The 25,454-nt window shown below is 40.7% G+C and overlaps 1 protein-coding gene across 4 annotated transcripts in view; it reads left to right on the top strand.

The window, feature by feature from the left end:
• The window catches only part of bach2b (BTB and CNC homology 1, basic leucine zipper transcription factor 2b), a 348,705-nt gene extending 326,803 nt beyond the window's left edge, over positions 1–21,902 (top strand). For all 4 annotated transcript variants that reach the window (XM_072251653.1, XM_072251652.1, XM_072251655.1 and 1 more), the window contains 2 exons: positions 3,842–4,048; positions 11,249–21,902. In XM_072251653.1, coding sequence (XP_072107754.1) covers positions 3,842–4,048; positions 11,249–11,737 — 696 coding nt within the window. In that variant the 3' untranslated portion in view covers positions 11,738–21,902. The remainder of the gene's footprint in view (positions 1–3,841; positions 4,049–11,248) is intronic.
• Positions 21,903–25,454: the final 3,552 nt, after the last annotated feature.

Here is a 25,454-nt window from a genome sequence, read left to right as displayed (position 1 = left end):
GAGGATGGGACGGGGATGATTTAAATAAAATATTTTGCTCAGTGAACGGAGGGGTCTATAATTTATCTGCTGAGAGGGTAATGGAGGCAAAAACGCTCAGCCTGTTTAGCAAGTACTTGGATGAGCACTTTAAGAGTTAGTATTACAACAGGCGTGGACCAAATGGAGATCTCCTGTGCTGTAAATGTCTGATTTCATGAAATTCACTTTTTTACTGATGGTTGACTGAATGATAGAGTTCTTCCAAATAACTCTCCTGACTGTGTGCGATTGTTTTCTCGTTGCTCTTCTCTGATTGTCAGAGAAGGTGCTTTCTTGTGCATTGATGAACTGTTATTGTAAGATTGTGAACTGCACTATAATAATTAAAAGTGATTAACCACCTTTTGTTGTTCCAATCCAGAGTGCATGATGGTTCATTCTGCCAGTGCCACCTGCAGGTTGGAGACGGCATTGCAAGACAACGGGGCTTTGCGTGCAAATTATGGAGATTTGTCATCTCTGTAAAATGCCAAGCTCCCAGTCTAACTGGGTATTGCTATGAACTACTTTGCAGGTTCAAATGTCTTGCAGTGTTTGTGACTGGATGTGTTTCTAATGTAGCTTTACCAATTTTGCAGATTTCCTTTACAGCTATAACTCACACCTACAGTGCACACCTGCATATTAGATTAGATTAGATTCAACTTCATTGTCATTGTGCCGAGTACAGAGCCAATGAAATGCAATTAGCAGCTGACCAGAAGTGCAAAAGAATAGCCAGTCAGTCAGTCAGTGGGTGCTGTCCCAAATCCGGGGTTGGCGGCTATGCACTTCCATCTTCTTCGATCTTGCGCTCTTTTTCTGGCCTCAGCATAACTCAACCCAGTCCATTGCCTCACATTATTGTACCAAGTGGTTCGCTGCCTCCCTCTTTCCCTCTTTCCTTCTATCATCCCTTCCAATAACAATTTCTGCAGTCCACCGCCTCGTAACAAGTGCCCGGCATATTCCAGCTTCCTTTTCTGCACATTCTTCAGCAACTTCTTTTCTCTCCTCACTCTCTTCAACACTTCCATATTACTGACCTTCATCACCCATCTAATTTTCTGCATTCTCCTTAAACACCACATTTCAAATGCCTTCAGTCGTCGCTGTGCTTCCTTGCAAAAGGTCCACGATTCGACTCCATACAACAGACTGCTCCAGATGTAGCATTTCCAAATTCAACAACGCAGCCCAGAGTCCAACCTCTTGCCACACAGCACGTCACTCAGGCTCCAGAACGCTGATCTTGCAATCTCAATTCTTCGTCTAATTTCTGTATCACATTTCCCATCCTCTGTGACCATCTGTCCCAAGTACACAAACTTCTTGACTTGCTCTATGCCTACGCCGTTAATTTTGATACTGATTTTGGGGACTTCTTTCTTCCGTAATACTACCATCATCTTCGTCTTTGCGGCATTTATTTTCATTCCAAATCGTTCTCCTTCAGCACTTATCTACTATTCTGAGTAACTCGTCCTCAGTCTCGGCTAACAACACTGAATCATCTGCATACCTCAAGTTGCTCACCATCACTCCACCAATTTGGACACCAGCTTCATCGTTCAACACTCTGAAGATTACCTCTGAGTAAATGTTAAATAATAAAGGGGAGATAATGCAGCCCTGATGAACCCCTTTTTGGATCTCAACTTTCAGTGAATTCCCACCACTAGTTCTTATTACTACCTTCTGATGCCAGTACAGACCCACAATCAGTCGAACATCTTTCCCATCCAGTCCCAATGAGTTCAGGCAATTGACCAGCTGTTCATGATTGACTCGGTCAAAAGCTTTTTCGTAATCCAGGAAGCACATGTAAATGTCTTTCTTTTTTTCTAGACCTCGTTCCACAATCATTTGCAAATTGAAAATCCCTTCACGGGTGCCCTTACCTGGTAAAATCCGCTCTGGCACTCATTAATTTCATTAAGAACTGTCCTTTTTATTCTGCTTATAAGTATTATTAACAAGATCTTGGAGGCATGTTTTATAAGACTTATAGTTCTGAAGTCTGAACATTTCGTGCTCTTACTTTTCTTTGGGATCATGACAAACACTGACACCACAAAATCTGCTGGCCACTTTCCTGTTGAGTAGATTGTATTGCAAAGCCTCGTGATTTCCTATAGTATTATTTACAAAATAGACATAGAAAATAGGTGCAGGAGTAGGCCGTTCGGCCCTTCGAGCCTGCACCGCCATTTATTATGATCATGGCTGATCATCCAACTCAGAACCCCACCCCAGCCTTCCCTCCATACCCCCTGACCCCCGTAGCCACAAGCGCCATATCTAACTCCCTCTTAAATATAGCCAATGAACTGGCCTCAACTGTTTCCTGTGGCAGAGAATTCCACAGATTCACCACTCTCTGTGTGAAGAAGTTTTTCCTAATCTCGGTCCTAAAAGGCTTCCCCTCTATCCTCAAACTGTGACCCCACGTTCTGGACTTCCCCAACATCGGGAACAATCTTCCTGCATCTAGCCTGTCCAATCCCTTTAGGATCTTATACGTTTCAATCAGATCCCCCCTCAATCTTCTAAATTCCAACGAGTACAAGCCCAGTTCATCCAGTCTTTCTTCATATGAAAGTCCTGCCATCCCAGGAATCAATCTGGTGAACCTTCTTTGTACTCCCTCTATGGCAAGGATGTCCTTCCTCAGATTAGGGGACCAAAACTGCACACAATACTCCAGGTGTGGTCTCACCAAGGCCTTGTACAACTGCAGTAGTACCTCCCTGCTCCTGTATTCGAATCCTCTCGCTATAAATGCCAGCATACCATTCGCCTTCTTCACCGCCTGCTGTACCTGCATGCCCACTTTCAATGACTGGTGTATAATGACACCCAGGTCTCGTTGTACCTCCCCTTTTCCTAATCGGCCACCATTCAGATAATAATCTGTTTTCCTATTTTTGCCACCAAAGTGGATAACTTCACATTTATCCACATTAAATTGCATCTGCCATGAATTTGCCCACTCACCCAACCTATCCAAGTCACTCTGCATCCTCTTAGCATCCTCCTCACAGCTAACAGTGCCACCCAGCTTCGTGTCATCTGCAAACTTGGAGATGCTGCATTTAATTCCCTCATCCAAGTCATTAATATATATTGTAAATAACTGAGGTCCCAGCACTGAGCCTTGCGGTACCCCACTAGTCACCGCCTGCCATTCTGAAAAGGTCCCGTTTATTCCCACTCTTTGCTTCTTGTCTGCTAACCAACTCTCCACCCACACCAATACCTTACCCCCAATACCGTGTGCTTTAAGTTTGTACACTAATCTCCTGTGTGGGACCTTGTCAAAAGCCTTCTAAGAAAATAACTGCGAATAAAAAGTAAGTGCTACAGCACACAAATGTAAAAGTACTGAGACAGTACAATATAGGTGCAATACTGCTTAGCGCTGTGATGTGAGGTTCAGCAGCGTCACAGCCTCAGGGAAGAAGCTCTTCCTGTGCCTGCTGGTGTGGGAGCGGAGGCTCCTGTAGCGCCTACCGGATGGGAGGAGAGTAAAAGGTCCATGGTTATGCTGAGATGCATCCTTGATAACGCTTTTCGCCCTGCCCAGGCAGCGTTTATGGTAGACGTCCTCAATGGTGGGCAACTGGGTGCCAATAATCCGCAGGGCAATTTTCACCACACGCTGGAATGGAGTGCTCAACCACCCAGCGTAGATCCTGCTATTCTAATTTTAGTGTACTCTTTTTCTCAATTAATGATGATCCCAATTGGAACTATTACTTTTATAGATGGATTGTTCCAATGTACTTGATAACCAACTCATGTTACATTTGTATTCTAGGTTAAACTCCCCTTTCCAATAGATCAAATCACAGATCTTCCAAGGAATGATTTCCAAATGATGGTAAAGATGCACAAATTAACCTCTGAGCAGTTAGAGTTTATTCATGATGTCCGCCGGCGCAGTAAAAATCGGATTGCAGCCCAGCGTTGTCGGAAGCGAAAACTTGACTGCATTCAGAACTTGGAATGTGAAATTCAGAAGTTGGTGAGTGTTTATTTAAACCCAACTATTTGTTGTCAAAGTTAGATGAATTTTTGTTCACTGCTTGCATTATAATTGGCTATGGCAGTAAAATATTCTTATATTCTGATCCTGGGGAGAAGCCATGGGTTTGTACCTAGACACCAATCTACAGAAAAATAATTGACTTCAAAGTGGCCTAACAATATGTTAAACATGAAAAAATCTGCAGATGCTGGAAATCCAAGCAACACACACAAAATGCTAGAGGAACTCAGCAGGTCAGGCAGCATCTATTGAGAAGAGTAAACAGTCGACGTTACGGGTTGAGACCTTTCATCAGGACTGCCCTGAGGGTTTCAGTCAAAGAAGTCAGTTGTTTCCGTTTTTTCATAGATGCAGTCTGAATGGTCGAGTTCCTCCAGCATTTTGTGTGTGTTGCTAACGATATGTCTTTGTGAGATATAGCACACAAACATGCTGGAGACCACTGAGTCCACAACCAACAATCAAATACCTGTCATTACACCCAATCCTACTTTAACCTATTTTATCCTACCACTCACTTGAACATAAGGGGAAATTTACAATGACCAGTGAAGCACCACACATTTTGTCATGTAGGAGGAAAACAGGGTGCTTGAAGGAAAGTCACACAGGTATGGTACAGGAATAACGTGCAAACTCCACTCCAACGGCACTGGAAGTCACAGTTAAACCTAGTTCTTTGGAGCTGACAAATCAAGTCAAGTTTATTGTCATTTAGCTATAAAAATGTATACCATCAAACAATGTTTCTCCAGACTATGGTGTAAAGCACAATAGTACACATAACAGACACAACACACAATATCTTATAAAAGGAAGGATAAAATCTACAGATGAATCATGAATAAATAACAAACTAAAGTGCATAAATTGAATATTGTACGGCACAGAACAAATTAACCAGTGACACTTTAACTGCAGTGCGGCAGGGAGTTCAGAAGCCTAATGGCCTGGGGGAAGAAACTGTTTCCCATCCCGACCGTTCTTGTTTTTATGCATCAGAGTCTCCTGCCTGATGGTAGAAAGTCAAAGAGGATGCTGGATGGATGCGAGGCAGCGGCTCTCTCCATTCTGTGCCATCCTGTTATCTTGGAGCTCATTTTACCATTAAGATATGTTAAACTCTTATCAACCTCAGGGCACATTAATAACACATTATGTAGTGTCACTGTTATTCTAAACATACTTCTATTATAAGCAATAATTTGGGTGGAAAACCATCAGATGGAGTTTAATCCAGACAAGTGTGTATGTCTATATAAAATAAAAATAAATAAAGTGAGAGGCCATTTTTTTTTGTGAGGTCAGATGCAAGTGGAAGGAGTTCACTAAATGGTGGGATCATTGGACCATTATATGCAGGGGCATCTTGGGGTGCAAGTCCACTGGTCCCTGAAAATGGCAATAAGAATGAATAAGGTAGTAAAGAGAGCTTGTCTCCATTTGTCAGGACATTGAGTATAAAAGTGGGAGGTCGTGATGCAGTTGTATAAAGGTTTTGTTAGACCACCTATGGAGTATTGTGTGCAGTTCAGCTCACCACATTCAATGAAGAATGCTGAGATTCTGGAGATGGTAAGGGTTCACCAAGATGCTGCCTAGATTGGAGATAAGGAGATCGTGGACAAACTTGGATTGTTTTTGCTGGAGCATTGGAGGCTGAAAGATAACCTGATAAAAGTATATGGAATGATAAGAGGCATAGATAGGGTAGGTTATCTCTTCTTCTTTTCCTCACTCTGGCTGCTTACCTCTTCTCACCTTCCCTGATGCCCCTCATTTTCTCTTCCTTCCATGGTCTAATCTTCCTCTCCTATCAAGTACCTTCATCTCCAGCCCTTTTCCTTTCCCACCCAGCTGGTTCCATCTATCACCTTCTAGCTAGCTTCCTTCCCCTCCCCCAACCTTTTCATACTGCTGCCTTCACCCTTCCTTTCCAGTACTGAAGAAGGGTCTCGGCCCAAAACGTCAACTGTTTATTCATTTCTGCAGATGTTGCCTGACCTGTTAAGTTCCTCCTGCCCATTTGGTGTGTGATGCTATGGATTCCCAGCATCTGCAGAATCTCTTGTGTTTAGATAGTAGAGTCCTTTTCCTATTTGAAAATATCAAATAGTGGATGGCAAGGTAGAGAGAGATACAGACCATGTGCATGAAGATGAGATTGGTTAGACTGGTATCATGTGGAGTACAGATTTAGTGAGACAAAGGGCCTGTTCCTACTAGGGTGCACTATTCTGTGTTCCATGTATGTCATTAGAGTTTTTTCCTTAAATATTTCTCATGGATTCAAAGCCTGAACCAATTCCTTCAGATACTGGCGGGCTCAAGCAAAATATGTTTGGCAGTACAAAGTAATAGATTAAAAATCTCAGTTTATAAACTGGAGTATATTTTAATGAATTAAATAATTTACCTTTGGCATGGTGCATTTTTATTGCACTTTAAAGAATCATGCGCATTTTAAACACACACAAAGTCTGACTGCACTTGGCCATAATTAGCTGCAATATTAATTAGCAGAGTCCTGACAAAGGGTCTCAGGCCAAAACATTGTTCATTGATGCTGTCTGACCTGCTGAGTTCCTCCAACATTTTGTGTGGGTTGTTCTGGATTTCCAGCCTCTGCAGAATCTCTTATATTTCTTTTTTTTTTTACTTAAAAAAGGATTTTTTTTATTTTAAGAAATTCCTATAGAATTCTATTCAATTCAATTCAATTCAAGTTTAATTGTCATTCAACCATACATGAATACAGCCAAACGAAACAGTATTACTCTGGGGCCAAAGTGCAAAATACAGTACCAACAGTCACACACAGCACAAAGTACACACAACATGTACAAGATGACAAGCACATATGGTATTACAGCCACGTAATGAAACAGTCCAAAACTCAAGCCATCAATCTACAGTATCTATAGTGGACCACAATACAGCTTGTCTTCTGCCAAGCAAACACGGCGGGGGGGGCAATGTGGACTCCAGCCTGGATGCTCACCACACTGCCCCCAGTGGACTGCACTGGGTCTGATGATTCTCAGGCAACGCCGCATCTTGAGGCCTAGTGTTCGCCAATGCAAGATAATAAACCACATATAAAATATCAGTAAAATAAAATCACACAAAACATATATACACTCTAGACCTTTCAGAGCATAAGAAAACCACTCTTAACCTGCTGGTTTCTTGCAGTCTTGATAAACTGACCCATTCTCAAGGAAAAAAAACATCAATTTACAAAGATTCTTAACAGCAGCTGCATTGCCTTCTCGTTGAACACAGCATGTAGGTAATGGGAGGCCTCAGATGAACAGACAGTTTAAACAGAAGTGACCCTTGAGAGCAAACAGTCACAACCAGACAACTCATAAGCAATGTTACGATGAGTTTGCCATCTGGTGAAACAATATGTTAAATATTCAAGCTGTTTATACAGTTAAAACAATTAATGTTATTATCCTGTTCTTGATGTGGCTTCCAGCAACAAATCTTTCCTATTGCCATTATTCCAAGCTGTGAAGCATCAGTTTAAGGATGCACAGCAAAGCCAGGGCTGATGGATTGGAGCAACAAATTGTTTGCAGTTATAGATTGCCAAAATTGTTACCTCTAACATAAATATACTTGTTAGTGCTCTGAATGAGGACCAGCCCCTCCCCACCTGCCCATTAAGTCCATAGTGCTCCCTTTAGATCCAATCAGTGCTGTTCCCTGCTCATTCCCCAAAGCCCTACAAATAATTTATTTTTTATTGCCTATTCAATTACCTTTGGAAAATGCTGACTCGCTTTGTTTCCACCACAGAAAATGATGTATGGATAATAAATGTAGTTTGTTTGGCCTTTCCTCACATTCCCTTTGTACCTTTGCCCAAAATTGAATTTGCATATCCTGGACATTAAATCATTTACTAATGGGAAGTGTAACACCTGTGTAGTGCTGGTCTTATCTCGTGTGACTGGTTGCCACACTGTTTATGAGAAAATCAAATTAGATAGTACTACACTAGGTGCTTGTAGGCGATCAGAAGCTCTACATATCGGAAGGAGGCAGTGAATAGAAAACACACACTTCTGGAGGTAAGTTTGGTTTATAAAAAAAACAATATATACAAAATATTTACATGAGTAAATCAAAATTCCAACATTTGTCAGGTTCCAAATCTCAGCTATCAAATTAAAACCAAAACCAAATCCTGTTTAGTTGGAATCAGTGATATTCATTAGAATAACCTTTGTTACTCTAATTAGATCTGGTGTTATTCCCTAGTTAAAGGGTACAGATTAATCTTTCCTTTTTATTTATCCCTAATTAGTTAGAAAACTAATTGAATTCCTATTCTTAAATATTATGGTTGACTTCAGTTTCAGTCAGTATGTCTACAAATTCAAACTCAAACCCCCCCCCCAAAAAGAATACAGCTTAACTCCTTTCACGACAATTCTCCAACATCCCAATTTTTAAACAAAGTAAATCATGTTCAGTAGTTTATAAAAGTCTTTGCAAAAATGAACAGTTCTTGCAGAAAGTCAAATTCAGATCCTTGGAATGAAAATAAACTTGTATATCCAACCGTATTAAATCCTCTACATCATTGAACATTTCATTCCTGTGCTGGTTCTTCAATCTTGGGTGACTCGCCATCTTGTTTCTTGGCTTGTTGGATGAAATTTCACACACAAATTTCATACACTTGGAACAGTAAAAGTTTTAACTCACCAAATCCCTTGGTACGATTAACAGAACTAATTCCCGGTTACACGGTAGAGATCTTGGACACTCGTCTCTGCCGATATTGTCTTGTTATAGCTGCTGCTTGTTATAGCCGTAACTTCAGTAAATCTTTTATTGCTATCGTCTCTCTAGGGGTTTCACCCTCAGGTTTTCAAGTAGAAATACTCACTACTAATTCCACTTTTAACCATTTATATCTTTAGCTTCTAATAGTTTTTCTGTGTTTCTCTCATTTTCCCATGTCTGCATCAGCCACGCCTTGTTCTCGCATAGCATTTTGTTTCCCCAAGTTTTTTTTTAATTTGGTAAACTTAGTCTTCATCCTTCCACAGGAGGAGCTTTCTAACATTATATGTTTGGGTTTAATTAACCTGGATTACAGAAGACCTTTTGTTTTTCCAGCCATTATGATCTGGAGTACTGCTATCATATTCCACTCTCCCCCCCCCCCCCCCGCATCTTTCAATGATCCAGGGAAAACAATCCCAGTTTCTCCAATTACATCTTGTGGTTAAACTTCTTCATACCTGGAACCATTCTAATAAAGCAACTTTGATGTGTGTTGCTTGAATTTCCAGCATCTGCAGAATTCCTGTTGTTACCATTCTAATAAAACTGCTTTACACCCATAAAATGTAGTAACCCAGGATGGACTGTAATTTTCATTTGTGCACTTAGCACAACATAACCTTTCTACTTTGCTACTCGAGATCTCCTTTTAAGAAGCTTTATTTGTCACGTATACGTCGAAACATACAGTGAAATGCGTTGTTTGCATCAATAACCAACATAGTCCAAGGATTGAGCGGGGCAGGGGGGGGCAGCCTGGAAGTGTCACCTCCTTTCCAGCACCAATATAGCATGTGCACAACTCCCTAACCCTGACCCGTACGTCTTTGGACTGTAGGAGGAAGCCGGAGCACCCAGAGGAAACCCGCGCAGCTACAGCAAAGACATACAAACTCCTCACAAACAGCAGTAGCTGTTGAACTCCAGTCGGTGATTACAGACACTGTGAAGCTTTGCACTGATCACAACACTACCATGCCGTCTCCTTTTATACCACAATATGTATCAGCAGAATTAGGCCATTTGGCCTCTCAAGTCTGCTGTACCACTCCATCATGGCTGATCCATCATCCCATTCTCCTGCCTTCTCCTCAGGATCTTTGCCACTCTGATTAATCGAGAACCTACCAACCTCCACCTTGAATATACCCAATGACTTGGACTGCATAGCCATCTGTGGCAAAGAATTCCCCCAATTCACTACCTTCAGGCTGAGGCTGTACCCTCTGGTTTATTAATTCATTGGACTCCTCTGCCATTGGATTTCTAAATGGGCATTGAATCCATGAACGCTACCTTACAACCTTCTTTTAATTTTTATTTTTGCACTCCTTTAACTAGTATATAGCTGTATGTATATATATATATATATATATATATATATATATATATATACATACACACACACATATATACACACACATACATATATACACATACACACATACATGTACACACATACATATACACACATATACATATACACACACACACACACAAACACATACACTTTTTTTCTATTATTATGTATAGCATTGTACTGCTGCTGCAAAGACTCCAAATTTCACAACATACAGTATGCTGGTGATATTAAACCTGATTCTGACCTCCAAAACTGTCTGAAATACTCACATAGTACCTGCCCATTGTCCCCACTTTCCACCTCTCGATAATGGGTCAGTAACTTCCATTTAAATTCCTTAGTCTCAAATAAAAACTGCAGACGCTGCAAGTCTGAGATGGAGGCAGTATGGAGATCATGTTGGATTTAACTCTGGTGATTTACTGACGTTCCACATCCTGCCCGATGCAACACAAAAATCAGAGTGACTATTGAAAAATGAATGTTGGGCAACAAATTTCACAACACATTAAACCTGATTCTGACGCCCGTGGCCTTTTCCATGGCGATGGGATATGGTTTTCAGGATGTCTTGCAAGATGGAAAAGGGGAGTAGGAGTCTAGTAGAAATGAGTCTGGATGATAAACCAGTGGCCTTCATGCTTTCTCAAAGAAAGATTTCATATATACTTGAAGTGTAGATGCCATCTGGTTCCTTTTAATGTTATTGGGTCCAATTTCAATAAAGGTACGAGACTCCTGAAGTAAGTACCCCACTTGCTGTAAAAGCCTGTGGATTAATAATGAAATAACTGGGCAGTTATAAATTCATGTTCCCATTGGTTTCTGCCAGACAGGTATAACTAACAAGTTAAATTGTTTAGTCTGCTTGGAATGGAAACTCAGCTCCAGAACATTTTACTTTAAGTTATATGGCTCTAATCAGTTATATAGAAGAGAGATTATGATCAGATGTTGCCAAGATCCTAAGGTATATAATCAGCTATTTTTTTCTGGATTTTTCCTAGCTTTGTGAAAAAGAAAAGTTACTGACCGAAAGAAACCAGCTGAATGCTTGCATGGGAGAACTGTGGGATAATTTCTCATGCCTTTGCCAAGAAGTGTGCGGCGACGTCCAGTTAAGTCCAGAGCAAATGCAGTCATTACACAAGTTTTGTCCCGTCTTCAGGCCGATGGATGAACCTGCAGCCACGGGTGGCACTACCTCGCCCCCGGATGGATTAAAGCAGAAGTTTCTGAAAACACAATGCACTGGAGATGGTATGCAATGTTGTGCAGAGCAAGGAGGGTCCCACCATCAGGATCAGTGGTCACGTAGCCACAACGCAGAAGTATGCTCGTCAGGAAATATGCAGGAGCTGCTTGACCAAGGAACATGCTCGGAGAAGAGGCCCTCATTTGAACAGTGCAGTCAGACAGTGACGGTAGATTTCTGCCAGGAAATGACAGATAAATGTACAACCGATGAACAACCGAGGAAAGACTGCACCCAGTGACTGACTCGTTCTTCCCTTTTTTTCTGGTTGTTTTTTTCTTAAAGTAAGCAGGAGGTTCACTTGTTCAGGATGCAGGCAACATTCATCTGTTGATGCTTTTTGTCTTTGATGCACACTACAACAGTCTTAAACTGCAGCAGAACTGTCCAGGTACTACTCCTCAGAACAGCTGAGGTCTATCCTCACATTGGTGCTATACCTTGCTTGTGCAGGGAACTTGACAGTGACAATGACGCTGTTATTTTGTAATGATTATTAATTATTGTTGTAAGGACCTGACCTTCATTCTCGAAAGGGAATGAGTCAGGTGGCATCTCATTTTACCTTGAAGGACCCTACAGAAATCTCAGTTAAGTCTTTCAGCAAGCTCGGTGGCCCATGTCACACAACAACTCAGGAAATCTTCTGAATGTTCAACATGACTCAGTAACATAAAAGATGGTTTCTCATCTAACATCTGCATACTGTAAACATACTCCTGCATTCTCAGTTTTAATTAATTAGATTACTGGAACTCTTGTGTTTGCCTTGTACAAAGAATCTGGTTACAACATTCCCATTTTGCCTTCTGCAGAACCTGACCGAAACTTTTAAGAACTTAGACAGTTAGATTTTCACACTTGAGCAATATCACCTTCTTTGTACTTTAGAAAAAAAAGAGAAAAAATATTGAAGTGTAATTTATGTAAATTGAATTTGTAACACACCTCAGGCACTCTTTGAAGGTGCCTTTTGAGCAGGGAAGATCTGTTATTTCTGATGTAGAACAGTGATGGTCGAAACTGCCACTTGCACTGTGTGCGTCATTGGGTTCTTTGCTATACCACCTGATGCATTACACAACTGTATTCAAAAACAAAACAAAGAGATGGTATTCAGTGAGATGGGGTGAAGTTGCGTCCCTTCCCAACCCAAACTTTGAGAGATGATGCTTGCTGTAGCAGCTGCTACAAACACAAGTTGTGTAGGGTGACCAATAACAGCTTTTGGCATTCATAACCATCAATGTTTTTATTTTAAACTCTAGTTTTCAATCCTAATTATCATTGTCTAATGAAACTTCTGCTTTTAGACGGTGTAACATTGGAGTGCAGGGAAATTACTACATGGGCCATTGAATCTAAAATATTGTATGGACAATCTTTTTTGAAAAGATTTTTTAAAATTGTCTGAACTTTTATATAATCTCAACTTTTTTTTGTTTTTCTGTTATCCCAGGAAGCAAGCTTTTAAGGAGAGTAAAATGGCAGTGTTCTTTGGTCCTGCTGTCACACTCTGTCACTAAGTCAGTGACTAACTCCAAATCTCCCTTTGAATTTGCTACTCTCCATCTCTCTCTATCCTGCTTTTTCTCTCTCCCCCTTCCTCCTTCTCTCCCTACCCCTCCTTTGCTTCTCTCCTCTTCTCCCCTCTCTCATCCTCTCTCTCATTCTCTCCCCAGCCCCTTCCCCCTCCCAGGTATTTGTCTAACTGAATAGAACATGGATGTATGAACTGCCTTCCCATTGGAATTTACACATAGTGCATGAAACCTCTGCATAAGAGGACCACACAGATATTACTGAAGGCAAACGCTATATCACAAGGGACCAGGTGACAGTTTTGTCTTGAAGCTTTCTGCACATTCACCCTTGTTATTTTGGTTTATTAAATGTGATGAAAACCACACAGACTTAATAGCCCAATTCAAGAGTTTTTCTTGATGTTCTTAGTTAAAGAAAGCTGAGGAACTTACTTTCCAAGCCACATTACAACATTTAATTGAAATATTTCATTGGTTGTGAGATGTCTGGGGACACACAGAGGCTGTGAACATGTTAGATAAATGCAATTTTCTTTATGGTTATTGGAGGAGATAAAGGATGTTCCTCCAAAGCTTGGGACAAAATGGCAGAAGTAGTGAGAGCAAACAAAGATTACTGCTATCAATACTATACGGCAAAGCATTCCGTTTTCCAGTTTCCTCAGCCCTTAGCTGAAAAGTATAGTAAGGAAATGATAAAAGCATTCCTCCCTGGCCTACCTGAACTGTAAGAACACCTGAATTTAAAATGTATCACCCACCACACTCCTTCCCGCAGTAGCCGATGATTGCTAATAATTTTTTCCCAACCAAGGTCACATTTCAGTGGAATTCAGCATTGTATAAGGAAAACATTTTTGCTAAATTGTGAAACAAATTTAAGTGTGTTTCTGAAACACAGTATTTGGCAGGGCAATCACTTTGTCTCTTTCTGCCCCCCATAGAAGCCTACAGAGGTTGAGATGGCAGGGGCAGGGGCAGGGTCCCAGAGGCAACAGTGGAGAGGGATTAGGGATTTGGGAGTTAGCTGGAGAAGCAAGACTGGCCAGACTGGCAGTGGGCGTACAGAGGCTGGATCAGGAGTGGAGTGACGGTGACAACATTTAGGAGTAGGGTCCTAGAAGTGATAACAGGAGGGAGTCTAGGGGGTGAACACTGAGAGTGTGATCCTAAAAGTGAACACTGGGAATGGGATCTCGATGGTGACATGGGAGGTGGGGTCCCAGTGGAAACATTGGAAACCAGGTCACGGACTTGATTTTGGGAGCGGGGTCTCAATGGCAGAAGTGGGAACAGAGTCCTGCAAGAACAGTGCAAGCAAAGATGAGCGTAAGGCATAGGAGCAGAATTAAGCCACGCCTCTGCTTGAACCTGGAACTGGGACAGGAATAGAGTGCCGGTGTCAACAATGGGAGCAGAGTGTTGGAGGTTCGATCAGGAACGTAGTCTTTGTCACAAGTGTCAAGTGGAGTTCAGGAAGGAATATCATGCTGAGAGCCAGGTCCCAATGACAGCAGCAGGAGATGAGAAGGGTCCAGGGCAGGCTTAAATCTTGTCCAGTTTAAGAGATTGTAAGCAACCTAGAAGTAAACTCTGCAGTACGTTAATTGAGAAGTGATATAGAGTGAGCATTAGATCAGATATTAGGGATGGTTTACTTTTTAACTTGCAAAGGCAAGAATGACTTTCTCTGTTCTGCTTCTTGAGATCAGCTGAAAAATACTAACACCCTGTCACCAACCATCCGTCATCATCATCAGGTGCCGTGCCCAGTTTGAGCTTTGACTGCCATGGCCCACACACTCCTGTTTCGGGTCAAGTTGATCAATTCATTGGTATTCATTTCCAGTTCTCTGGCTGCTGTCTCCATCATCATTTGTCTTTGTCTTCCTCTTGCTTTCTTCCCTTCAATCTTTCCCATAATTACCGTGCATTCTAACTCCTATTTCCGAATCACATGTCCAATGAAGTTACGTTGCCTTTTCATGATCTCATGCATTATTTCTCTTTTTGTGTTTGCTCCATCAATCCATACCTCTGTAAACTCCTCAAGCATGCCATCGTCTTTCAAATCTTTCAATTCCACCCAAAAAGTCCCTGCTCTGCCAAGTCATAGAGTCATGGAGCACTCTGGCACAGCAATGGGCCTTCAGCCCATCTAGTTCATGCCAAACAATCATTCTGCTTAGTCCCAGCGACCTGCACCTGGACCATTGCCCTCCATACCCCTTCCATCCATATATAACCATATAATAATTACAGCCCGGAAACGGGCCATCTCAGCCCTTCTAGTCCGTGCCGAACTCTTACTCTCACCTAGTCCCACCGACCTGCACTCAGCCCATAACCCTCCATTCCTTTCCTGTCCATATAGCTGTCCAATTTAACTTTAAATGACAACATCTAACCTGCCTCAACCACTTCTGCTGGAAGCTCGTTCCACACAGCTACCATTCTCTGAGTAAAGAAGTTCCCCATCATGTTACCCCTAAACTTTTGCCCTTTAACTCTCAACTCATGTCCTGTTGTTTGAATCTCCCCAACTCTCAATGGAAAAGGCCTATCCACGTCAACTCTATCTAGCCCTCTTATAATTTTAAATACCTCTATCAAGTCCCCCCTCAACCTTCTACGTTCCAAAGAATAAAGACCCATGTACAGTACTTATCCAAATTTCCCATATATGTTGAAATTGAACACGCATCCTCCACTTCTGCTGGCAGCTCATTCCACTTTCTCATCACCCTCTGTGAAGAAGCTCTCCCTCACTTAGTACTGAAACTGTTCTGATCTAAGTCACAGATGACGGCCTTCATGACCATGATGTAAATGATCCCATTGACCTTATTTTGAATGTATTAAGAACACAGTCCCCTTACAATGCCTTTCTATTCTTATCCTGTTAGATGAGACCATGATCTGCAGTCACCACACAGTTACTGCTGGTGTCCCTCAAGGACCTTTTCCTGGTTGTCTCCTGTCTTTAGCAACGTACCACCCTCAGTACCATCATCCAAATCTGTAATGTCTGTAGTCGTGTGTGTGTCTGTTAATTACTCGCTCCCCACCGCTTCTCTTACTGTCCAAAGGTAGTCTTACTACACAACACTGGATGAGCAGAATTTCCTTAGAGATGAATAATTAGGAAACTAAAGTCATTGTCTGCAGTCCCCGTCAATAAATGTCTGCAGCCTATGCCTTGCAACATTCTCATTTAACATAACAAGTGTCACAGTAATCCAGGATGTGCTTTGGACCAGAAACATATGTCATTACTGAAACTACCTTTGTCCACCTCAGTGACATAACCAGTGACAGTGACAGAATTAGCCTCAGCTCATCTCTAGCTGAAACTCTCATGTAAATCTTTCTTCCCACATTTTAACGTTTGTAAGTTCAGAGGTTTTTCCAAAGTACTGCATCCTGTATCTGAACTTGTGCCATCCCGTTTGCCATTCACTCCTCTGCTTGCTGGCCTGTTCAGTTTCAGGTTAAGCAATGCCTTTTTTTAAAAATTCAGAGTCTTGCTGAAGGACCTCCGTCCAAAACATCGACTGTTTATTCATCTCCATAAATGCTGACTGACCTGCTGAGTTCCTCCTGCATTTTGCATTTTGTGTGTGTTACTCTGGATTTCCAGCATCTGCAGAATCTCTTGTATTTCTTTTAAATTCACCTCTTTTCAAATCTTTCCGTGGCCTTGACCCTCTCAGTCTCAGTAGTGTCTTCCAGCCCTAGAATCTTCAGTTTTAATCTTTAGAGCATTCCCTGCTTAAATCTGCTTAGCACTGTCAGTGCTTAGCAGTGCTAAGTCCTTAAGCTCTGGAATTCCTGTCCCAAGTTCCTCCACCTGTCTACCTCCTTGTTCATCTTTGATGCACTCCTGAAAACCTACCTCTGACCAAAGTTTGGGTTATCTTCCCTCATAATCTCCTTTTGTGCTTGGTGGCAAATAATTACTCTTTGGAATGTTTTTACAATTTACAGGTGCTACATATAACAAGATAACTGTTGTTGCTATTAGTATGCAGTCGCATGTTCCTGCTGTTGGGGCAATGATCTGTCCTTGTACAGAGCCTGAAGTTATTGGGATGCAGACCACTGGCTGTTTAAAGTTGGAAGGAGGGACATTAGCAAACCAATTAAATTAACAGAGAATAAAAGGGAAGCTTCTGTTATATTAATTTTTTTAAATTAAAGTGAGTTTAAATTTCACCTTGAATTCAAATAGTGATTATTCTATCAAAAGCTGTTTCCAGGAGCTGCCAACATTGTCTAGTTCATAAGCTATGCTGGTTGTAACTGTATAACTCAACCATACTGAGAAAATGCTATTAATTTTTTGATGTAACTTTAAATAATCTTAGAGATTTGATCTCTTGAAAGCAAGCAAACACCCCTTCTCCTGACACAAATTTGCATGTCAGTTTTCACCCTTAGTTTTATTTGAGCACGTTTTTGTTGAAATTTCTAATGCAGCTTTTTAAGCCTGTTTTTAACTGTCATAGTTGTCCATCATCACTTCCAGTTTCCAAAACAAATGTGAACTGTAACAACCTTCGATCAAAGTCTTGCATTTAAAACCATTGTTCAAACAACATTTTTATGCTTCAGTGAAGTTCAGCTTAGGAGTAAATAGTCTTCATATTTACATAATTGATTATATAATTTTTTGTTGCTATTCTGAACCATGTTACAAAGCTTATCAGGAGATTAACAGGAAACATTATTCATCTCCCAAGTATTCTTGTAATAAATAGTGCACAGGTGACCTCATTTCATTATGTGTTGTTGACAAGTTAGCGTAAAAGTAGATTAGGTGTTTTTGTTCTTGACCCAAAGGTGCCTTGTTTTATTCCAAATTGATTCTGGAACAGACAGAATTTATCCCATGACACTTTACCCTTGTTGATGTCTTCATACATGTAAATATTGTAAGATTTTAGAGTAAGCTGCTGTGTATGTTTCTTGTTACTGAATTATCCTCATGCATGGTCAGAATCCTAATTTTAGATGTTTTGTGTAGTAATTCAGTTAAACAATTTGATATTAACTTTTACCCTTTTTAAACTTCTGTGTTTCCACCATCTAAAAGATCTAACAGACTGTTTATTTGATTGGATAACATTCAGTATAAACTGACAAGGTATTATTTCTAGTGATTTGAAAATATGCCCTGTTGCCTACTAGAAGTTTAAATATCAAATTTTATTTTCCTTTACAGAAATTTTAATTCTTTTAATATTTACAATTTCCAATGTCTTCCCAAATAAGTAATTTTTCCATGGATTTTTAAAAAAAATTTATAAGCCTAGATATAGTTTTATTTTGGCTAGTATGCTTTTTTAAATTAAAAATTGCTCATTCTGCACTGCTTGCTATCCATTGAGTAAATGTACCTTAACCAAGGAAGAACCCAATTTCAACCTGCTTTGTTATTCAATCTCAGACCGGACAGTGACCAGAGAATCACAGGTAACTTCAAGTTCTTGTTGTTGGGTAAAGTGGAAGAAAGTGAATTAGGTATCCAATTTCTGGCTCTCTTTGAGTGTTGTGTTGAAGTAGATTCAAATTATCGGGAATGTTTTTCCAAGCAGTGAGTGGTGGTACATAGTGAAACCGAAGTGATGTATGGACTCTTGATCAGCTATGATGCAATTTTATGTCATTATTCCAAGTCAAAGTAAATGTTTATGCTGAAGGACATCATAATTAGGAACACAGTCACATGATTGAACTGAAATTGTGCGAAGTCCCAGTTCTAACGAGTTCTTGTTACTTTTCAACTTTTTGTGGTACCATAAATTAGTAATAAGTAATTATTCTGATGTTAGCAGAGTTCTAAGGTTACAAGTTCAACAAATTAATTTTGTATTACTTTATTTTAAATCCTCCCTTTTTTTAAAAACAGAAAAATAAATTCATCTGTTTCCCTCCCTCAGGCAAATTGCCACCCATTTTTGGACTAACACAAAATTATTTCCCAGGATCTGTTTTAAACTCCAACTTCCCAGAAAAGCCAGTATGATTTCAAAGTTTACTCCAATCACATCAAAATCACAAGGTTTGTCTTAGATATTTGACCAGGCATTGCAAATTATAACAGCTATGAATTGTCAGAATTACTCAGGGGTAATTACATTGAATAGTTCTTGAGTTTGTCTCTCTGTGACTTTCAGTTCAATTTCATCACATCAGCCTTGGCAATCTCTCCCAAGCATATTCCCCAGTGGGTGTCATAAGCATTCATTATGTTCAAAAGTGAAAAGCCTTTTTATAAGCAAATATCAGTTGCACTTCTAATTCACCTAGAAAAGGTTCGGACTGTGAAAATCAATATACAATATTAATTCCGGATGCATCAGCAGGTGGTGTGAAACACAAGCACGGTATGTACCTTTCTGAGGGTTAAACAGTGGATAGAGCTTCCTGTCTGATCCATGCCAATAGCTTGTGAGGTAGACTAGGTCTTTTGTAATCAAAGAAGATTCATTATTATGTATGAGAGACGGGTCTCCTATAATAGAGAAAAAAAAGGCAACATTCTGAAAATACAAGCAGATTAGGCAGCATCTATGAAGAGATAACAGAATTAATGTTTCAATTCAATAGCCCTTTATCCCAATCCCATCTTCAGTTTTTGTGACTTTCCACAGGCTCTGCAATATCTCAGTCTGAAGGAGGGTAGCTTTGAGCTATGCATGAACGGTTTACTGTGCTGTCGGTTCTGTACACATGCAAATGCTGTAGTTCTGTTGAACAGGAATAGACAACATATGGTCAGATTCCAAGTGTACCAGGTGGTTTCTAGAACAGTATTTCACATTCCAAATCAGTAAAAGTCAATGTACAGTGATAACTAGATACACATACATTATCCACTTGCACAAATAACATTTACCGTAGTAGAAATAAAAATAGGCACTGCACACATGGTATAGAACGTTTAACACATTCGGTCTCCTTGCCTGTCCCCATCCATTTCCTCTGCAATTCTGAGTTGTCTTATAAAATGGCTGCACTACCCTGCCATTGCAGAGCCCCCCCAAATTATGAATTAATTTAATCAGGTGTTGAACCTGATTTTTGATTCTTTGATTTTTGATTTTGGCTTGTGGGAACTGGTGAAAATTCACACTCCATTTCCAACTCAGTGCAGTAGGACCGATCTAATTGATTCATCTGCCTACTGAGGCTTTATTTAAATCCACCCCTCCTGGTTGCAAACTGAATGGGCAACAGTGGCTTCTGACCCATGAGGTTTGGCTGACCGGGTGGTGGGGCAACTCTCACCTAAATAGCCACAATCCAAGTTGGGAATGAGAGGTGGAACTGCGGTCTGGAAAGGGATGGAATGGTTACCTATGTTCACTTCCCTCCAACCCCCATAAAGAAGCCTCAACAGAAATGTCGCAGTCCTTGATTTCTCATTCATGGCATTTTTTTTTCATTAAACATCAGCATGCAGTCTCTGCAGCTAGGAAGTCATTAAAATTCGATGAGCGCCTTTTGAAGAAATTATTTCCATAAATATTTTTGGGGTTGAATCACAGGCACTTCCACTCCACTAGTTCCCCCTTGCCCGTCCGCCTCACTCCCCCTTTAAAAGACAATGACTCAAGCAGCAGTTTTTATTCTGGCTTTTCCCAGTTTCTGTCAAACAAAGAGAGTCAACATTTCTCATGAGTGGAGGTGCTTTCCATTATTCAGGAATATTCCCTTTGTATTGAAGCACACTTTACACATGCTCAGTATTTAGATCTGATAAAACTTCAGGCAATGGTGGATGTAATACCAAAGGGGAAATTTTAAAAATATTAACGAGTTTCTACGTTAAGAGAAATTGTAATGCTATAATTTGATAGCTGTTTCTTGAACAAGTTGATAATGATGCTCTGCTGCTTAACCATATACTCCAAGAGGATAAATACCCTGTTAAATCAGGTTAAAATATCTTTTCAAAGGCAATGGTTTCATTAGCTCTTTATGTCTCTCAAAATTAAAATACTATCACTACTAATGTAGTGTTAACAGATTCAAATTAAGATCCGCAAGTTTTGCGATTGTTTGTTTTATTTTTTAAATGTAAATATGTTTTACTTTTTAAATAACCTCTTCATGAGTATAATTTTATCCCTAAAGTGTTGTGTGAAGAAATACGTTGCTAATTTAAATTAGTGTGTTATTTAATGTATGAAATACATTAATGCCCACCTTATGTCCCTCTGTGCATACACCTCCAAAGGAGGTGAAATGATTAAAAACGCATCACCTAGGAAGCCTGGCTGTTTGACAGAACAGGTGTTTTAGAATCATATTGGAATTAAATGCACCTTCACTCTTGCCTTATGTAACATAGAATACTGTGGAAGCCATTTTCATGATGGGATGGAAATAGTTCATCTGGAGTGGGTGGGCTTGGGACAGTGGGTAGGACAACCCATGTCAGAGTGTAAGATCTTCTCTCGAGCGACACATATCTACCTGTATATTAATCCATACCTCTCATACCTGGTCAACGACTGTTACCATCAGGTGTTTTTCTACATATTTTTTTACACAGATTTTGTGTGGAATTAATGTAGTAAATAGATTCAGCATATCATTTCAAGGTTCAAGGTCTGAGGCTTGTAGTTCGGAGTTATTTTTATCCCAGGTGACTGTGTTTTCTGCGGTGTTTTTACTGTCGAGATCAGATAGTTGTAATCGCTTCCTCTTTGTCTAAAAAAATGTTGGAATGAAGTGAAGAAAAATCACATTCAATGTAAATACAGTATTGTTCAAAACTGTTTTAATAATTTCACTTCTAGTGTTTAAAAGATTTTTGTCTAAAATCTGTTTCTGTTGAAATAAATGACATATCATCGCATAGCATATCAGATTGTGTTTGTAATTGCTAATTGAGTTCAAACACATTATTTGCATCTATGAATAAATTAACTTATATTCATTTTTTTTAAAATATACATTTTCATTCTAAACAGTCAATTGGTTTAAGGTGGTTGTCCTATTACTAAGCCTACTTACATAATCACCTGAAGAATTAGCAACCAAGGATGGTATAGCAGTTAGCGTAATGCTTTGTTGGTGGCCAGATATCACCAACTGGAGTTGAATTCTCACCATCATCCATAAGGAGTTTGTATGTTCTCTCTATGATTACATGAATTTCCTCCAGGTGCTCTGCCTTCCTTCCACATTCCAAGGCTGTATGGGCTAGGGTTAGTGAGTTGAGGACGTGTTATGTTAGTGCCGGAGACATGGCAGCGGTTGCAGGCTACCCCCAGCATATCCTTGCTGATTTGATTTGATATGAACAAAACATATCACTGTCTGTTTTGATGTACACATGATAAATAAAGCTAATCTTTATCTTTTTCCGAAGCATTTAATCTAGCTAAATTTTCAGCTGGTGGACATAAGAATGTTACTCAGTAAAGCAGCTCATCAAGTTTAACAGTTCTGATTTCGGGCAGTCTGTATAAGCCACAAGATATAGGAACAGAAGCAGGCTATTCTGTCCATTGAGTCTGCTCCACCATTCAATCATGGCTGATCCAATTCTTCCAGTCATCTCCACTCCTCTGCCTTCGCCTCATACCCTTTGTAATTCCTCCACATCTCTGTTCAAAATGGATGTCCTTTAATCCTGAAGTCGTGCCCTCTTGTCCTAGACTCCCCTACCATGGGAAATAACTTTGCCATATCTAATCTGTTCAGGCCTCTTAACATTCGGAATGTTTCTATGAGATCCCTCCTCATTCTCCTGAATTCCAGGGAATACAGCCTAAGAGCTGCCAGACGTTCCTCATACAGTAATCCTTTCATTCCTATTTGCATAGTTCCAAATAATCAGCACAGCACAGAGTTCTGTATTTTCATCTGTCATTTATTACAGAAAGACATAGGATTTTAAGGATGGAGAAATAATCTAAAAAAAAGAACATAATATACACGCTAGAGATTCTCTAGATGCTGCAAATCTAGAGCAAGAGCACACAAAATAGTAGAAGAGCTCAGCAGGTCAGGCAGTACCTATGGAAGGGAATAAAAAGTCAACGTTTCGGGTCAAGATCTGGTGAATGGTCTTGACCTGAAATGTTGAATCTTTATTCCTTTCAATGGATGCTGCCTGACCTGCTGAGTTCCTCCAGCATTTTGTGTAGAACATAATATACAGACTCGGAGCCCTCCGTTGTTTGGGCTTGACCATGGATGTGGCATGCCAGCTGTCTACATGATATGCAAGCCAGTACGTAAAGAAGACAGGGCAGTATGATATGGAGAGCAAGCTGTTCCCCATGCAGCAGGCTCTCCCCCCCCACCCCCCGGCCACCACACACACACACACACACACACACACACACGCCAAGGTAGGCAAAGACCAATACACTTTGGCATCAGCAGTGTCGCAGGAGTTACCAGTTATACATAGAAACATACATAGAAAATAGGTGCATGAGTAGGCCATTCGGCCCTTCGAGCCTGCACCACCATTTATTATGATCATGGCTGATCATCCAACTCAGAACACCGCCCCAGCCTTCCCTCCATACCCCCTGACCCCCGTAGCCACAAGGGCCATATCTAACTCCCTCTTAAATATAGCCAATGAACTGGCCTCAACTGTTTCCTGTGGCAGAGAATTCCACAGATTCACCACTCTCTGTGTGAAGAAGTTTTTCCTAATCTCGGTCCTAAAAGGCTTCCCCTCTATCCTCAAACTGTGGCCCCTCGTTCTGGACTTCCCCAACATCGGGAACAATCTTCCTGCATCTAGCCTGTCCAATCCCTTTAGGATCTTATACGTTTCAATCAGATCCCCCCTCAATCTTCTAAATTCCAACGAGTACAAGCCCAGTTCATCCAGTCTTTCTTCATATGAAAGTCCTGCCATCCCAGGAATCAATCTGGTGAACCTTCTTTGTACTCCCTCTATGGCAAGGATGTCTTTCCTCAGATTAGGGGACCAAAACTGCACACAATACTCCAGGTGTGGTCTCACCAAGGCCTTGTACAACTGCAGTAGTACCTCCCTGCTCCTGTACTCGAATCCTCTCGCTATAAATGCCAGCATACCATTCGCCTTCTTCACCGCCTGCTGTACCTGCATGCCCACTTTCAATGACTGGTGTATAATGACACCCAGGTCTCGTTGCACCTCCCCTTTTCCTAATCGGCCACCATCCAGATAATATTCTGTTTTCCTATTTTTGCCACCAAAGTGGATAACTTCACATTTATCCACATTAAATTGCATCTGCCATGAATTTGCCCACTCACCCAACCTATCCAAGTCACCCTGCATCTTCTTAGCATCCTCCTCACAGCTAACACTGCCACCCAGCTTCGTGTCATCCGCAAACTTGGAGATGCTGCATTTAATTCCCTCATCCAAGTCATTAATATATATTGTAAACAACTGAGGTCCCAGCACTGAGCCTTGTGGTACCCCACTAGTCACCGCCTGCCATTCTGAAAAGGTCCCGTTTATTCCCACTCTTTACTTCCTGTCTGCTAACCAACTCTCCACCCACACCAATACCTTACCCGCAATACCGTGTCCTTTAAGTTTGCACACTAATCTCCTGTGTGGGACCTTATCAAAAGCCTTCTGAAAATCCAAATATACCACATCCACTGGTTCTCCCCTATCCACTCTACTAGTCACAACCTCAAAAAATTCTGAGATTCGTCAGACATGATTTTCCTTTCACAAATCCATGCTGACTTTGTCCGATCATTTCACTGCTTTCCACATGTGCTGTTATCACATCCTTGATAACTGACTCCAGCAGTTTCCCCACCACCGACGTTAGGCTAACCGGTCTATAATTCCCCGGTTTCTCTCTCCCTCCTTTTTTAAAAAATGGAGTTACATTAGCCACCCTCCAATCCTCAGGAACTAGTCCAGAATCTAACGAGTTTTGAAAAATTATCACTAATGCATCCACTATTTCTTGGGCTACTTCCTTAAGCACCCTGGGATGCAGACCATCTGGCCCTGGGGATTTATCTGCCTTCAATCCCTTCAATTTACCTAACACCACTTCCCTACTAACATGTATTTCGCTCAGTTCCTCCATCTCACTGGACCCTCTGTCCCCTACTATTTCCGGAAGATTATTTATGTCCTCCTTAGTGAAGACAGAACCAAAGTAATTATTCAATTGGTCTGCCATGTCCTTGCTCCCCATAATCAATTCACCTGTTTCTGTCTGCAGGGGACCTACATTTGTCTTTACCAGTCTTTTCCTTTTTACATATCTATGAAAGCTTTTACAGTCCGTTTTTATGTTTTCTGCCAGTTTTCTCTCATAATCTTTTTTCCCCTTCCTAATTAAGCCCTTTGTCCTCCTCTGCTGAACTCTGAATTTCTCCCAGTCCTCAGGTGAGCCACTTTCTCTGGCTAAT

Source organism: Mobula birostris, chromosome 2, assembly GCF_030028105.1.
Source record: "Mobula birostris isolate sMobBir1 chromosome 2, sMobBir1.hap1, whole genome shotgun sequence".
NCBI lineage: Eukaryota > Metazoa > Chordata > Chondrichthyes > Myliobatiformes > Myliobatidae > Mobula > Mobula birostris.
Note: the sequence above shows the minus strand (reverse complement) of the source record. Positions and strands in the feature narration are given on the sequence as shown.